This window comes from Salarias fasciatus, chromosome 18 (assembly GCF_902148845.1).
Source record: "Salarias fasciatus chromosome 18, fSalaFa1.1, whole genome shotgun sequence".
Lineage (NCBI taxonomy): Eukaryota > Metazoa > Chordata > Actinopteri > Blenniiformes > Blenniidae > Salarias > Salarias fasciatus.
Window position 1 is genome coordinate 15,233,107 of NC_043762.1, and position 14,304 is coordinate 15,247,410.

Below are 14,304 nucleotides of genomic sequence, written 5' to 3' on the forward strand. Positions count from 1 at the left end.
CACCTGGAAGAACGTCCACCGAGCAGCTGTCTGTCTGGGCAGATCGCATCGGAAAGTACAGCTGGATCATTCGTGGAGGACGCTCACTGGTCTTTGTGCTCACAATTAAAAAGAGAAGCATGTATGTCAAAAATAAATAAATACTTATCAGTGACTTCACTGCAAAACTTTCAAAATCCAACACCTAGCTGAAACTATGGCTCATGATGGTAAAACAACTATTTATCAAGTGGTTCAAAAAGGCATGTATTAAAATCTCAGTGTTTTGGAGATTAAAGTGATTGATGTTTATGCTGGTGTATGCAATTTTTCAATGATTCATATGTTTAATCGACTTATTCTATGTTCTACAAAACGATGGCGATAAATTATGACAATTGTTATCAATTCATTTTTTTGCTTTTGAAGCACTTACACATTCATAAATAAGAGATAAATGGAGAGAATTCCAAATAACAACAATTAACAATTATTTAGGATACGCACAATTAACTGATTAAAGTCCCTCGTTACAATCAGCACAAGAAAAATGAGTGAAACCAATCAGTGCTGCTTCATGTAGCGGCTGCTAAACCAGCACTAGTCATGGTCGTCATGTGACTGCAGCTTTATAGGAGCAAATTGGGAAATTGAGGAGATGTCCACTCACATGAAACTTGCTGTTGATCATCAGGAAAATGAAAGTAAAGTATGGTTTGGATACACACTTGCACAGAGCGAACAGTGCTGCTTACATGCTCGCTACGCTCCAGTTTGATAGCATTTACCCGGAGACACTGTGATCCCACCCGGGCTGAAAACACACAACTCTTAAGATCTGCTCCCACTTAACTTTCAGGAAAACAATGCGATACGTTGAGCCTGCTGAATACACCTGCACTGAATTAAAAAAAAAAAAAAAAATAATAATCTTCAAGAAGAACTCATTTTTCTGGTCTTAAATAAAATAGTTTAATCAAGAAATTAGTCTTTTTTTTTATAAGCAGCAGAATAAACAGATTGTTAAATGGAAGTCACCATTTATCACCAGTTATGTTATTGCTTCTCAGACTGTATGAGAGCAGGATCTTTTTGTTTGAATGCACATTTATGCATTGCCAAACCAAGCTGATCACTAGTTTGTGGTTCTGCCGACTCTCAACATCAAACTAGTGCTTCTGCCGACTCTCAACATCAAAGTGTGAGCAGAAAATTAGTTCAGCCAGTGACAGAAATGAGAAAAGCCACAGTACCGTCTTTTTCTTTGAGAGTCTGTAAACTGGGAATATTTAGTCATTTCCAACATTTCATCTATTGTTACCCACCTCCTAGCAAATATTCAGCTGTTAATGTTACTGCATTACTAACTTTACTAACATTCACATTTATGTGTTAGTGGCATTTCAGTGTTGATTTATTTATTTATTAATTTACAATATGATACAGCTGTACAGCTTGTTACTGTTTTGTGATTGTTGCACTGCCTGCTCTATGTGATTTTAAATGACCCATTTGAGGAAAACATAGTTCTTTGATTTGATTTAGTGAACGGCATTTTTCAATTTATTTAAGCAGCTCAAGGTGTAAGTGTAGGTTTTGTTCATATTAGACAATTATTTTTCAAAATTTCATCCTGAGCCTCTTTGAAATATATATTTTTCACAATTTTACCCAGAAGCAACTTTAAAGTTTGCAAACCTTTTCAAGGGAAACCTGTCCTATACGTTAAAGTAACCAATATAAAGCCCGTACAGGATTAACACAGACAGATAAATTTCTCTAATGGAGAGTGAAACTGTTTGTTAATAACGGAAAAAAACGATTTGTCAGAACCGATACTTGATTACTCCGGAAAGTGTCATTATGAGCTGAAATGTGTGAAACCCCCGTCTCTGGGCTTATAAACTACAACCACACATAGGTGTTGTTCCACCGAAGCTTTCGGAGCAGCGGTTTCCCTTCTCTGTTTCTGCTTTAACGGCGCGTCGTCTCTGCCACGCCATTAACAATTCAAAAATGACAAAGATGAGGGTCAGACCGGACAGATATTGGTCACATTCATCACAACAACCTCTGACTTTATGGACACAACGGTGCATCGATAATAAAGCCATAAATTCTTATTCTACACACCACTCCCCATCTTCTTATGGAGCCACAGTATGAATAAAACATCAAATCATACATTTCTTTACCACACAATATTCTCTATATTGTACTCCATGAATAATGTATCTGTTGTAGTGCCTCTTATTAATATGAACTTGGCTTGGTGGTGCGGTAATTCTGTGCTAACAAACACATCTAGTTCTCTGGAGACTTTACCAGGCCTCTGGAAACTCGTTCTGGATGTAGTTACACCCACAGCCATATAAAAACAGTGTTTACTGTGGAGTGCTGTTGCTAAGTAATGTGATAACAGCTGATCTTTACTATGTTGGACATTGCACTGGGGTGACATAACAGGACAGCTGTACATACATGTCAGCTATACTCTTAAAGCGAGATGTCACTTTATGCAGAGAATGCAATGTTCCTACCGGGAAATATCCATTGTTCTCCCTCTGCCAGTCTGTCATCTGCGTATTTCATACGAAGGCTCAAACGGCAGATGAAGTCAGTCAGCGTTATGGTATAACAATTTATGTTAAAATGCATTTTTTCGACTCTTTTCAAAGGCATTTTGGTCACACAGCTGTCTGCAGAGTGGATCACAGGCTTGACTGTTCCTGCGTGTGAAGCATTTAAGGGACACCTGCTTAAACCGCAGCTGCACAATATCATCTCTGAAAGCATATCAGTTACATGACAAATACATTCTTAACCTGTAGATAACACTGAGTGCTGCGGATTTTCCATTCAACTGCAGGGCAAGCTGAGGCAACAAATCAAGTATATTATTGATAAGATAGAGAAATAGCTTTCTTTAGCTAATCAGCTGACTTTTCTAAGAGGGGGTTTTAAAAATACACCCCATCATCTTTTCTTTAGAAAGTTACTTGAACAAACTGATAGTGAGAGATTGATTTCAAAGAAATTATGCACAATAAAAACAGCATATTCTCAATTTGTTGTTAAAAAAAAAAAAAAAAAAGATGGAAAGAAATTTCAACATGTTTTTATCTGGAAAAAATTATGACTCATTTTCTGCCAATTGTTTCATTGACATGTTATTTCCATGCAGCTGCAGCTTAAGCCCTATACAACTGTTCACGACTGACTTATTTTCCTTTTTATTTATTTATTTTTTTTTACAGATTTTTATTAGAGTAGAAAATACTTTATTCATCTAAGGGGGAAAGAAGTGCTCAAAAGTCTTTTGATAAACATTTGATTAAAACGGAGTATGGCAACATTTACTGTTTCTTTTTTTTAGCTAACCTTCACAGTACAGTTGTCGGAGATATTTTGTGTAAAGAAGACATCATTTTAAAGCAGAATCACAAGCTTGTATCAAATACAATAAAGCATATGAGTGGTTGGCACTCTTGCCTCATGTCAAAGAGGACTCCGGTTCAAATCCTTCTTGGGTTTAGGGGCATTTGTATGTAGAGTTTGCATGTTCTCCCTTTGTTAGCCCTGTTCGTTGTACAGAAAACGGACGGATGGAGATTTTAAAAATGAAATGCAAGTACAACATCAATCAGTCTTTACTGTATTTGACAGTTTCACATCAGACTTTTACAACATTATCTGTTTTGACAACACAGAGAATGCCTTTCACAAGCAATTTAGAAAATGGCACAAAGCAATTTCAAACTAGGAAACACACACACATACACAACTTTATAAACACTAACCTGATTGGCTGAAGCGAAGTCGAGGCCTGCTTCTGGCATACCCAGGAACATGGTGTCCCCGTCCAGCTGGAGAGAACAAAAAGCGCAAGAGCAACAATGTCAACACACTATAATCAAACACGGCAAACACTACGGCCAGCGAGGAGACAATAAGTGGAGATGGAGGTAACAGATTACTGGCAAGCAGCCTGTCTGCTATCAGTCTGCCATCTTCCTCAGACACTGAAAATCCTGATAGTGGCCTGAGAGAGGGTCGTAAACAGACTTCAGCTGTCTCATTGTCCGTGTCAGTCACAGAGGCAGAGATAAGCAGATTTTACATAAATTTTCAAGGAGCCTAATAAAAGTTTACAATATTTACAAAAAGCACAGAGGCATCAATAGGCGGGTTAATATTCACAGAAACTTTGTTGACAAATCACTTCATAACAACAATACAGATGAGGAATAAACACTCGACATGCAGTACACGGAAAACATGTATTTATGTTGCATGCTGAGAAAATATGAAAAACACACTTGACATTACCAAACACTTCACTTAATGGAACCCCACTTTCAAAGTGTGCTTTTGTGTCTCTGATTTCTATTTTGTCGCCACCATGTTTTAAAGAATGAAATGAAATATGAAGTGTTGACATGAGATTGGCCGCGTCTTTCTCGTAGCTGCTTCCTATCCGTGCAGCATTTTGTTGTGCAATGCATGTCTCGCATCCACCGAGTGCCACATGCTCAAAACGCTGTTACTCTCTTCGATCGTTAAAATACTATCAAAACAATAATCATGTGCATAATACAGTATTTCAGCAGGCATGTTTTGAAAAATACAATCTGTTTACACACAGAAACTCGAAAAATACTGTAGTTTGCCTGCTAGGCCACGAGTTGGCCAACCAGCAGACTGTATTCATTGTGTTGTTGACCCCTCAGTACCTGTTGTATATCAGAAATGTGTCTCCACAAGTGATTCAGATGGTGGTGTAATAAATGTACACATTATTGGAGAAGCCAGACACCACTGTCATGTAAGCCAACAGCTAAAATAACCAGGAAAATACACTGTTTTCACTAGAAAGTGTTGTGTAAACCAAGCCAAAGCTTGAGTGTGAAAAAAACACCCCACCTCAGCAGCATGAGCCAGTTTGATTTCGGGCTGGAGCTTTTCTGTGTGGAGTTTGGAATGCTGGATGGATGGATATACTCAGAAAGGATCTTTTTGAATAACTTGCCAAATCAATTAACTTTACTATGTGAAAACTGTTCTGTTTTATAGATACAACACATACACTAGTTCACTGGTTTGACTTTGATGTCAACTTTGAACTTTACAAGCTTTTGGGATACTCTTTCATGGCTCCAATGCAGCTCAAACCTGTGCCTTTTTATTCTAACTGTGAGCCCAAATTTTACAAAGGAGAACCCACACACCTGCATATTCAGCAAAAACACCTCAGTTTCGGCTCTTATAAGAGCTGTTGCACTTTGCGTCATGAAGCTGAGACAGATTAATAGACACTAAGATAAACTGGTAATGTCAAAACAAACAAAAGGATAGAAAAAAACTGCCGTCTCGGTTTTGTTTTATTGTTCAAAATCATTGTAAGTGAAATCTGTCTGTGAAAATGAGATGTTTCAATTAGTATCTAACAGGAAATGTTCTGCTGAGTCACAGTCAAAACTAAAGTGTGCGTCAGTATTGAGAATGCTTTGCAGCGCTTTGGGGCACATTGGAACTAAACCTTCACATTATACAGGTGATCCCAGGTCATGTGATGGACTTTGACTCTGTCCAAGGTGGACTCTGCTTTTCACCAAACACAGAGGCCCTAACAGGCAAAAGCTGGAATAAATGAACGAAGAAAAAGATGGATGTGACTGAAAAATGTAACAAGAAACCAAACATTACAAACCCCTTGTCACACAGGAAAGCTTTGGTGTTCGAGTTTTAAATATTTAGCAAATTAAGTCTGCAAGCTGGTTGGTTTAAATAATGACACACAGGACGACCTCAACTCTTATTTATTGCTTTCTTCTAAGAGAACCCCCCCCCCCAAAAAAAAAAAAAAAAACACAAACCTTGGTTATCTATACTAAGTCACAGATTACAAGTGGTGTTTAGATCCCCTAACAGTGCACAATGCATTCTATTAGTGTGAAGTATGGTCTTTTACTTCCTTAATTTCCCTCTTATCTGCACCACACTTCCTCCTGAGGGACCCTTTCTTTCTCATTAGCTTTTATTCGTCCCTCACGACAGAAAGTGAAGAACAAAGGCTTTAAGTCTCTGTATGTGGCAGGTAAACACAAGACAGCTGCTCGTACCACGAGATCATACAAACCTCATTCACTTCAAGTGACTGCAAGCAGCTTTTGATATCACAAAGGTCACTTTCAGTCCACTGTTATATTATGTATGGACGCTTATTAATTTTTGAATGCAGTGTCGCACAGCATTTTCAATGTGCTTCCACTGAAGGTAACATTCCACCCTCGAGTGCAACCAAGTTCCCCTTTCAACTTCTGAAGAGTTGTTCTTAAATAAAATGGAAATAATATGAGTAGTTAGATTTAAAACATTTCAATTAATGTGTTCGAACTGCCCTTTTTATTTCATGAGTATTTGAAGGAACAAGACTATTAGAGAGAAGTTGGAGTTAAATCCAGCAGTGGTTCCTAGAGAAACTTCCATCTGACTCGGTTGATGATCATTTCTTCAAATTGCGTCTTTTACAACCTCAACCACGTCTTTTTTTTTTTTTTTTCCGAGGTCACATTTTGAAGAAAAACTAGTAAATTAAAATACAAGAAATATAAGAATTGTATGTCTGGAGTTCTTCAAGGGCGAAAGTCAAAAGCAGAAAATTCTACTTTTTACTTCAACCAATGTTATATCAGTTATTTTTATTTCAACTAAAGGTTCATCAAAAATGACACAGACTCTATCATCTAGGAATGCCACGAGCATGCTAGAGCTGTGTCAGCCTTAACAACATCAGAACCGTCTCAGCAGACTATTACTCATTAAACGCAAGAACAAACAAATCCATATTTGAATCCACAGGACATATGCAAATAATCCATCGAATCCTTGGCACATAATTATTGTCTAAGCTGACAAACACAAACGCAAGAAAAACGTTTGAACAGGTGGACAGAAGCACTGCCTTGTGTAAACAAATACACACAGTTGTGTCTCCATGACTTTTTGGGACATCTCAGTGGCTTCAATTCATTTCCTGGAGAGTGACTCAACAATTACTTGCTTTAGTTCAACTTTACAACATGGAAACATGCTTTTCAGGCTCATAATGGCTGCGCAAACAAATACAGGTTCCCAGAACAGAGGTAATACAGCGATCACACACACACACACACACACGCACACAGGTGGACAGGCAGGTGTAGCTGCCCCATCCATTTACCAGCTGTTGGGTATTATTCAAATGAGGTGTAGGTTTACAGAGTCAACAGAAAAAAGAAAAAAAAAATGTTGTGACGAACTGTTTGTTGACTTGTAGAATTAACAGTTAATTCTTAACGCTTTACGTGGAGTGAAGAAAGGCGATATTCTAATCTCCGAAGGATCTTGAGTCTTTCATTCAGTTTGCACGTTGCAAAATGAAAATAACAAGGAGAAAAGCCTCGACAAAGCCTGAAATCCACCTGCTAGACTGCAAATTCAAAAAAAAAACAAACACACTCAAATGAATGCAACATAATGCTTCGAAAAGTAACCACACAGGTTATCACCAGACGTAGTTGAACTGTGACACACCAGAAGCAGAAAAAAAAAAAAAAAAAAAAAAAGGATTTTTAATTCAGCATAAAGGGAAAAAGTCAGAAATGCACAACCTGCACATACTGCTAGAACACAACAGTTTATGGCTGGACCATAAATGAAACCACGCACCTCTAAAACTGAAATGATCATTTAAGTCTTGACATTTCATTATTCCAAGTTGATTTTTGTTTCATGTGCAGAACCACGACTGGAAAATCAAAATTTTCTGTTTAGCCTTGTTTTGCTGAGACGTTAACATGTTTTATCACTGCCTAATGTTAAGACAATAAAGTGTAAGTTTCATTAAATCTTCAGAAGGTGTTGCAGCAGTTGAGTCATATTGACACCTCTGGTTTACAGACTGCACAGCACAGCAGAGAGTTTATGATGATGCCAAGTTTGATATAATTTCGTTTATCGAACATCTTGTTACATCCTTTCCACTTACTGATGAGTGGCTGATGATTCGGATTCAGGCAGACACCAGAGAGCCGCCCCTTCTTATGCTGCATGCTTTTGTGTGAGTCGGCTTTCCTGCCCCTCCTGTTCACCCGGAACACAGACCTGCCAATACCCCTATCTCAAAAATCCCATGCACACACTGCAGCCTTCCAAGAGCTGAATTTTTCAAAACTGCAGGCTGTTATTCAAGTCCTAGTCGAATCTTTAATGCTCGAGAAAAGACACAAAACAAATCCGAAACAAGATATAAAAACATCCTGGCAGTGATTTGTAGGTGGTAAGCTAAGTGGCTAATGCACTGGCGTGATGCAAAAGGACAAATGCAGCTCTCAACTTACTGTAAGTACCCCGAGAGGAGAGGAGATGAGAAAGAATGAGGACAGAGGAGGGGAAAAAAAAAAGCAAGAGGAGAGAAATAGTGATGATTTCTTTTCAGCTGGCGCTCAGTCTGAGAGGCAGAGTGGAACCTATTATGCTCTTCATTAACTCAAAAGGACGGACAGACACAGATACTCTGCGGAGAGAATTCAGCAGCTGTCAGTGACTTTAATTTACGATTGCTCAAGTTCTGTGGAAATGATGCAGAATCCACTGAAAGTGTCGAAATGTGTCCTGACATGTAAAGAGCAACACTCAGGACGCAGATGTTTATTTGCCTTTTGTTTCAATTAGTTACATGGAAGTGCTGCACAGACTGATTCACTTATTCTGGTATTTTTACTGACTGTCACTCACATGAATGCAGGAGGCATTCATTTCTATCAAGAGAAAACTGCTATTTTATGATGAGCAAAAACTTGATAATTACAGCAAATACAACAATTATGCTGGTTCGCAGCTGTGATGTACCGAGCCATTGACTCAATGAGGGGAAACAGTTTGTTTGTGTCGCTATAATAAAATGAGTCACTGCTGCTTTGCACACAAAGTTCAAAAGAATGTTCACTGCAGTAACGGCACTCGTTTCCAATGAAGGACAGCAAATAAAATAGGAAGTGTCAATCTTCACTATGTTAACATCAAGTCAAAAGTTTACATACAATATCATTTCCAAGCTAGTTTTGATGAACAACTCAAGTGTGGAAAAATACTTAATGCCTAATTTCATCAGACATTTCCATTTCTTCCTCTGTGCTGGTGCACATGCAAGGTAGCATTCAGTAAGGAATAAACATGAGGGTAGCACCTCATATCCAAGTCTTTTATTCCGAAGAAAAGAATCACTTGGGAGCTCTGCAAATTTGGCCTTGTTTATCATGAGAGTGGGCCACAGTGATTAGGATCATGGTGAAAATGTCCTGTATTCAAGATCAGACTTGGTACTGTGGACATTTCAAGGATTCTTGTCGTTGTACCAGCACAAGTTACATCACATGGCTCGAAATTCAGTACTGGAGGTCCAGTCGACACCAGATCATAAATAGGTAAAGAATAAAATATAAAGAAATATAAAATAGAGCAGAAAAGTCACAGGCTCAATAAATACTATATATATATATATTGTGTCACAATAGTGAACAGATAAATATGTGATGTGAGAGCATGAAAGTGAATCTGCCTGTCTGATTTTCTCTGATTGTTCAATGATGAACAGGTAAACTTTCGTCTTCTTAATTTGTGCATCGTCAGCTGGGCTCGGCCCCGGCCCCCCTGCAACCATACCTTCAATGAAGCAATAAAGATTTATGATGTTATAGTGGAATGATGTCAGTTCCCGTCAAACGTTTTATATGTTGGGTTAGATATGATTACTCAGCATTGTGCACGTTTCCTTTAACTTAAATGTGACCTACTTTATTTTTGTATCAGTAGTATCCACTTAGGGGAGGTAAAGTTGATTAAAACATAATCTTGAAGGATGTATCCAACAATAATTTTGATAAAAATCCACACTTAATCTAAATTAACCACCATTTATCGTCATATTACTATTTACAGCCACCTGTATCCTCAATTAAAGCAACACTGCCATCTTTTCACCATCATCAGTGATGGCACTGTCAGATTTCTGAGGCATGTTCTGGGAGAATATGAAACACTTTGTAAGCAAGTATTAGCAGTTTGCAGACTAGTTGCTGGCTCTTCTCCAAGAAAAATGGACATGTGCAGCGCAACAGATGGTGCAATAGCTGCCGGGCTCTGCTGCGATGCATACCTGTTTGAAAATCCTGTGATCTTCCCGGAGAAGTGGTGTGATACAATAGCAGCAAAATTAACCCGTTAAAAAACATCATATTTTCGATCACAGAGATTTAATAGTATTCTTGTAGGCGCACAAGCTAGCTGGGTGCATCTGCTTAGTAGTGTCTGTGTTTCATATACCTTTGCATTTTAAAGTAATTTAAGGTTCGGTAGGTGACGGCTGACTCAGAGCCAGGAAAAACCATGGTTATTAGCACAACGCAGTGTCAACGTGGAATGATGTTTTGGGGGATTTTGTCTCTCACCTTCATTATCCCGGTGAAGAAAATCTCTCATTTTTACATTTACCATCAACATGAGGCTGAATAAAAATCAGTATCAGTCTTAAAGCTTTCAGGCAGGAAACTAGAGAGGATGGCAAGGTTTGTAGTCAAACCAAATTACCCTCTCTCTCTCGCTCTCTCTCTCCCCCCTCATGCCTCTGTCTCTCACTCTCATCTTCGCTGTTCACTCTCTTTGCTTCTTTACGTGTGTGTGTGCGTGTGTGCGTGTGAGTGTGTGTGTGTGTACTTGTATGGGTAAAGCAAAGGTTTGAATAACAAGCAGCCAGCTAAGTGGGTCAGGGTCGGAGGAAGGGGGTAGAAGGGGGATGAGAGAGAGAGAGAGCGAGAGAGAGAGAGAGACTATTAGGTTGACAGACAAGGACAAAGGGAAAGAGAGAAATACAGTATATCAAGGAAAAAGCAGAGCTGGGAAAATGAGGGAGAGGTGTAGAAATGAAATGTGTGCTGAATGAGAGATGGAGAAAGATAAAAACAGGGGAGAGGGAGTGATAAAGAGTGAACTCAGAGGATGGAAATGGGAGGAGCGTGATTTTATGCCATTTCCCAGATAACTGATTGTCTTCTCTGTCACTAAAGTGAATGAATTTATTGAGGCCTTAAACCATGAGCAAAGAGTAATGTGTTTGTAGCTTAAAAACAAACAAACATGTGATAGAATGACAGTTGAATTTCTCAATCAACTGAAATTTAAAGATAACACTGGATATTTTCCTGAGCTTCAGCGATCATTAATACTGTACTGCACAGTAAAAAATGTTCTTCTGTCCGACTTCCTTTCAGATAAAGTCACAGTTCGAAACACGACATCTCGTCGAGGTTGTGGAGCTATCTTTGAATAAATGTGTCAAAAAGACACTTTTATCACTCATGGCGTGTGAAACTATTTGGTCTTGCTGGACTGAGTGGATTTTGTTCAACTAAACTGCATCGGAGTCATAAATCAGCCTCCAAGTTGGAGAGAAGGAAGACACGTATGTGTGTGTTTATGTGTGTGTTCACGCAGCTGTGCTAGTTCAGCTCAGCGATTGTTTATCAGTTTTATCTCTGTCACCTTGACAACAATATAAACCAGGTTTTATTGGCTAAATGTATCCACCCTGACCGTAAATCTGGATGGTTTGTATCCAGGCCGTCACGTTTGTGTCTACTCACATGCACTGTACAAAGTGAAGGGACATCTTCACCCCTCCTTAAAACAATCATAGTTTTATGAGCATGTGTGTTTGGAGAGTATTTTTCCCAAAGACAAGGCAATACTGTCGAGGCATCATGAACACATTTATCACGAGGAGTTTTGTCTCATCGACCTGAATTACGTCTTGGGGCGATTTAAACCATTAAAGGCTCAGTGAAGCTCAGTGATCACACTGAGACAATGCAAGTTCATAATGTGGCATGAAATTAACATTAATCAAATTATTGGATCGATTTTATGATCCAGTAGTGACTTTACGGCTGAGCTGGTCTGCTGCCGCCACCAGGAGACCTGTGACTTTTCTGATCAAACTCTCGATTCAACAGTTCGTTTTATCGAACGCCATGTGGAGCTGTGATGGATCTGAACTGGACCGGCTGACTTGTGGGTCTGTCCAGTAAATTCTTACTCAAGCAGCCATCCATGACTCTATAATGAAGATAGAAAAAGTCAAAACAGTGTCACTGTTTGATCACAGTCAAACAGTGTAAGATCCTTACACTTTTGGTACAAGATAAAAACACTCATCAAAAAACTCCACCTCAAAAGTGTTCATTCTGTGAATGTGTGAAACTATTTTAATAAAAACCATTTAACACATCTGCACCAGATCACAGAAAAAAAAACAAGTCTGACGCCATGAAGTGATAATCATTATGCTGCCATGCAGTTAATTTAACAATCAAACATGTCTGTGGGACAGTGTGAGGCAGTAAGTCTATTTTAGATACAAATACCAAAAATAGACAAACCAACACTCTGGGCCATCGTAGCATTTATGACCAATTGGAGACTTTTAACTGCTTTCATTCATTTCATGTGTTTTTTTGTTTGTTTGTTTTACTCTGCTGCACTGAAAATGTGACAAACTGTGACTCCAACACAGAGGTCCTGGAAGAAACCGTTTGCTGGCTGCTTGCAGCTGAGCGGAGTGTGTACAGTGTTCTGACTGAAAATAGCTGCCTGCTGCACCTGAAAACAACATCAAGAAAGCATCGAGTGGTGAATCAAAACAGCGGCCAGCAAAAAACAATGAGCTGAGGGCTCACCAGAAAAGCCCGTAAAGCCGAGGGAAGCAGCAGATTTAAATCTGAATTTCCCGTAGGTTCATCACATCAGTTACGCCTCTCACACTGTCACACTGTTTTCACATTGTCAGTTGATAAACTGTGACAATGTTATTACAGCTCCTTTTAGTGCCAACTACCAATTATCTCCTCTTCTGATTTTTTTTTCTCTGCAATTTACAAATGTTCCAGACCTGTGCATTGACTCATGTACAAAGTATGTTGTGTTTTTAGATGTGGAAAAAGCAACTCGTTGACATAAGAAATACAACAGCATGGTGTAAATTGGAGCAGACATGATGATTTCTGTTTCATGAAAGCAGCTTTTGAAGCGTTGCTGTGACATTTTTAACAGATTTTAGAAATAAATAAAAAAGTTCAAGGTTTATTTTTGGCGAATGTTTTCATAAGTTTTATATGGGAGCATTCTGAGTTAAAGATCTGAAGAGTCTCATTGTATGCGCTTGAATAGAAGCGGCACATAAATCACTGAGGAGCAGGAAAGTTTCGTTTGAAATCGCGGACAGTTTGAGGGAACAGAAGGAAACAAGGTCATGACAGGCACAAGTTTACAAATTTCCAATGTGATAAAGTTATTTCAATCTATCCACAGTAATTAGCACTTCACTACGACAGCTATGATTGTCTGATTGGGAACAAAAGCCGCTAAGGAAGAAAAAAAAAAAAAAGGGGGCCGCAACAGTTTCTGGATAACGCCTCGGGCACAGATCCAATCTCTTCTACCAGAAGTTAATTGATCCAAGTCATTGTCACTTAGACACACACACACACACACACACACACACACACACACAATGCAGCAATGATTTCAGTGTGCGATTTGATTGCAATATGTTTGTTTTGGAAACGAAATCCCGATAATTAGTCTCTTCTGGCAGCGCTCTGTCTCCGCCCATCTGTTCCAGTTGGCATCCCTCCACCAACCAGGAGTCCCTCATCGCTCCGTCCCGGCGACTCCACCAACTGAAGCGCGTTCAGACGCACCAACGCGCGAGCAACAGCGCTGAAAGTCACCCAATCAGCAGCCGGCGTCTGGGGAGGGGAGGGACGGAGGGGGGTCTGGCGAGATGTTCTGTCGTGAGAACGACGGCCAATCTGGACAGACGGACAGACAGATTGACTGGTTGTGTTCTGATAGATAATTAGATGAAATGCCGACACTTTGGCTGCTTGGAGGACCGGAGGAGGGGGACAATGGAAGTACGTAACACGGAGGAAACTGCTGGGAAAGACCCACAGGACCAGATAACTGTGGAAGACCTGCGCATCTTTTTGAAGAGCAAAGTATCACAATACTGCAGCTACAGAGACAAGAGACTAATAAATAAATACAGGATTTTGAAACAATAATGAAGTAGAGCTGAGTTTTGTCCAAATCTTAAATAGCATTACTGTAAAAGATTACTGTAGATTTTAAGACAGAAACCTGAACAAACTTTTAAAATAAAAACTAAATAAGGTGCATTTTCTAAACCAAAACTGAATTTTTTTTCCATAAAGTAGTCCATTTGAA

At 39.1% G+C, this 14,304-nt stretch overlaps 1 protein-coding gene across 1 annotated transcript in view; it reads right to left on the reverse strand.

The window, feature by feature from the left end:
• tox (thymocyte selection-associated high mobility group box) overlaps positions 1–14,304 on the reverse strand; it is a 54,773-nt gene that overhangs the window by 23,848 nt on the left and 16,621 nt on the right. Inside the window, exon 4 of the mRNA XM_030115212.1 lies at positions 3,780–3,845. Within this exon, the coding sequence (XP_029971072.1) occupies positions 3,780–3,845 (66 nt within the window). The remainder of the gene's footprint in view (positions 1–3,779; positions 3,846–14,304) is intronic.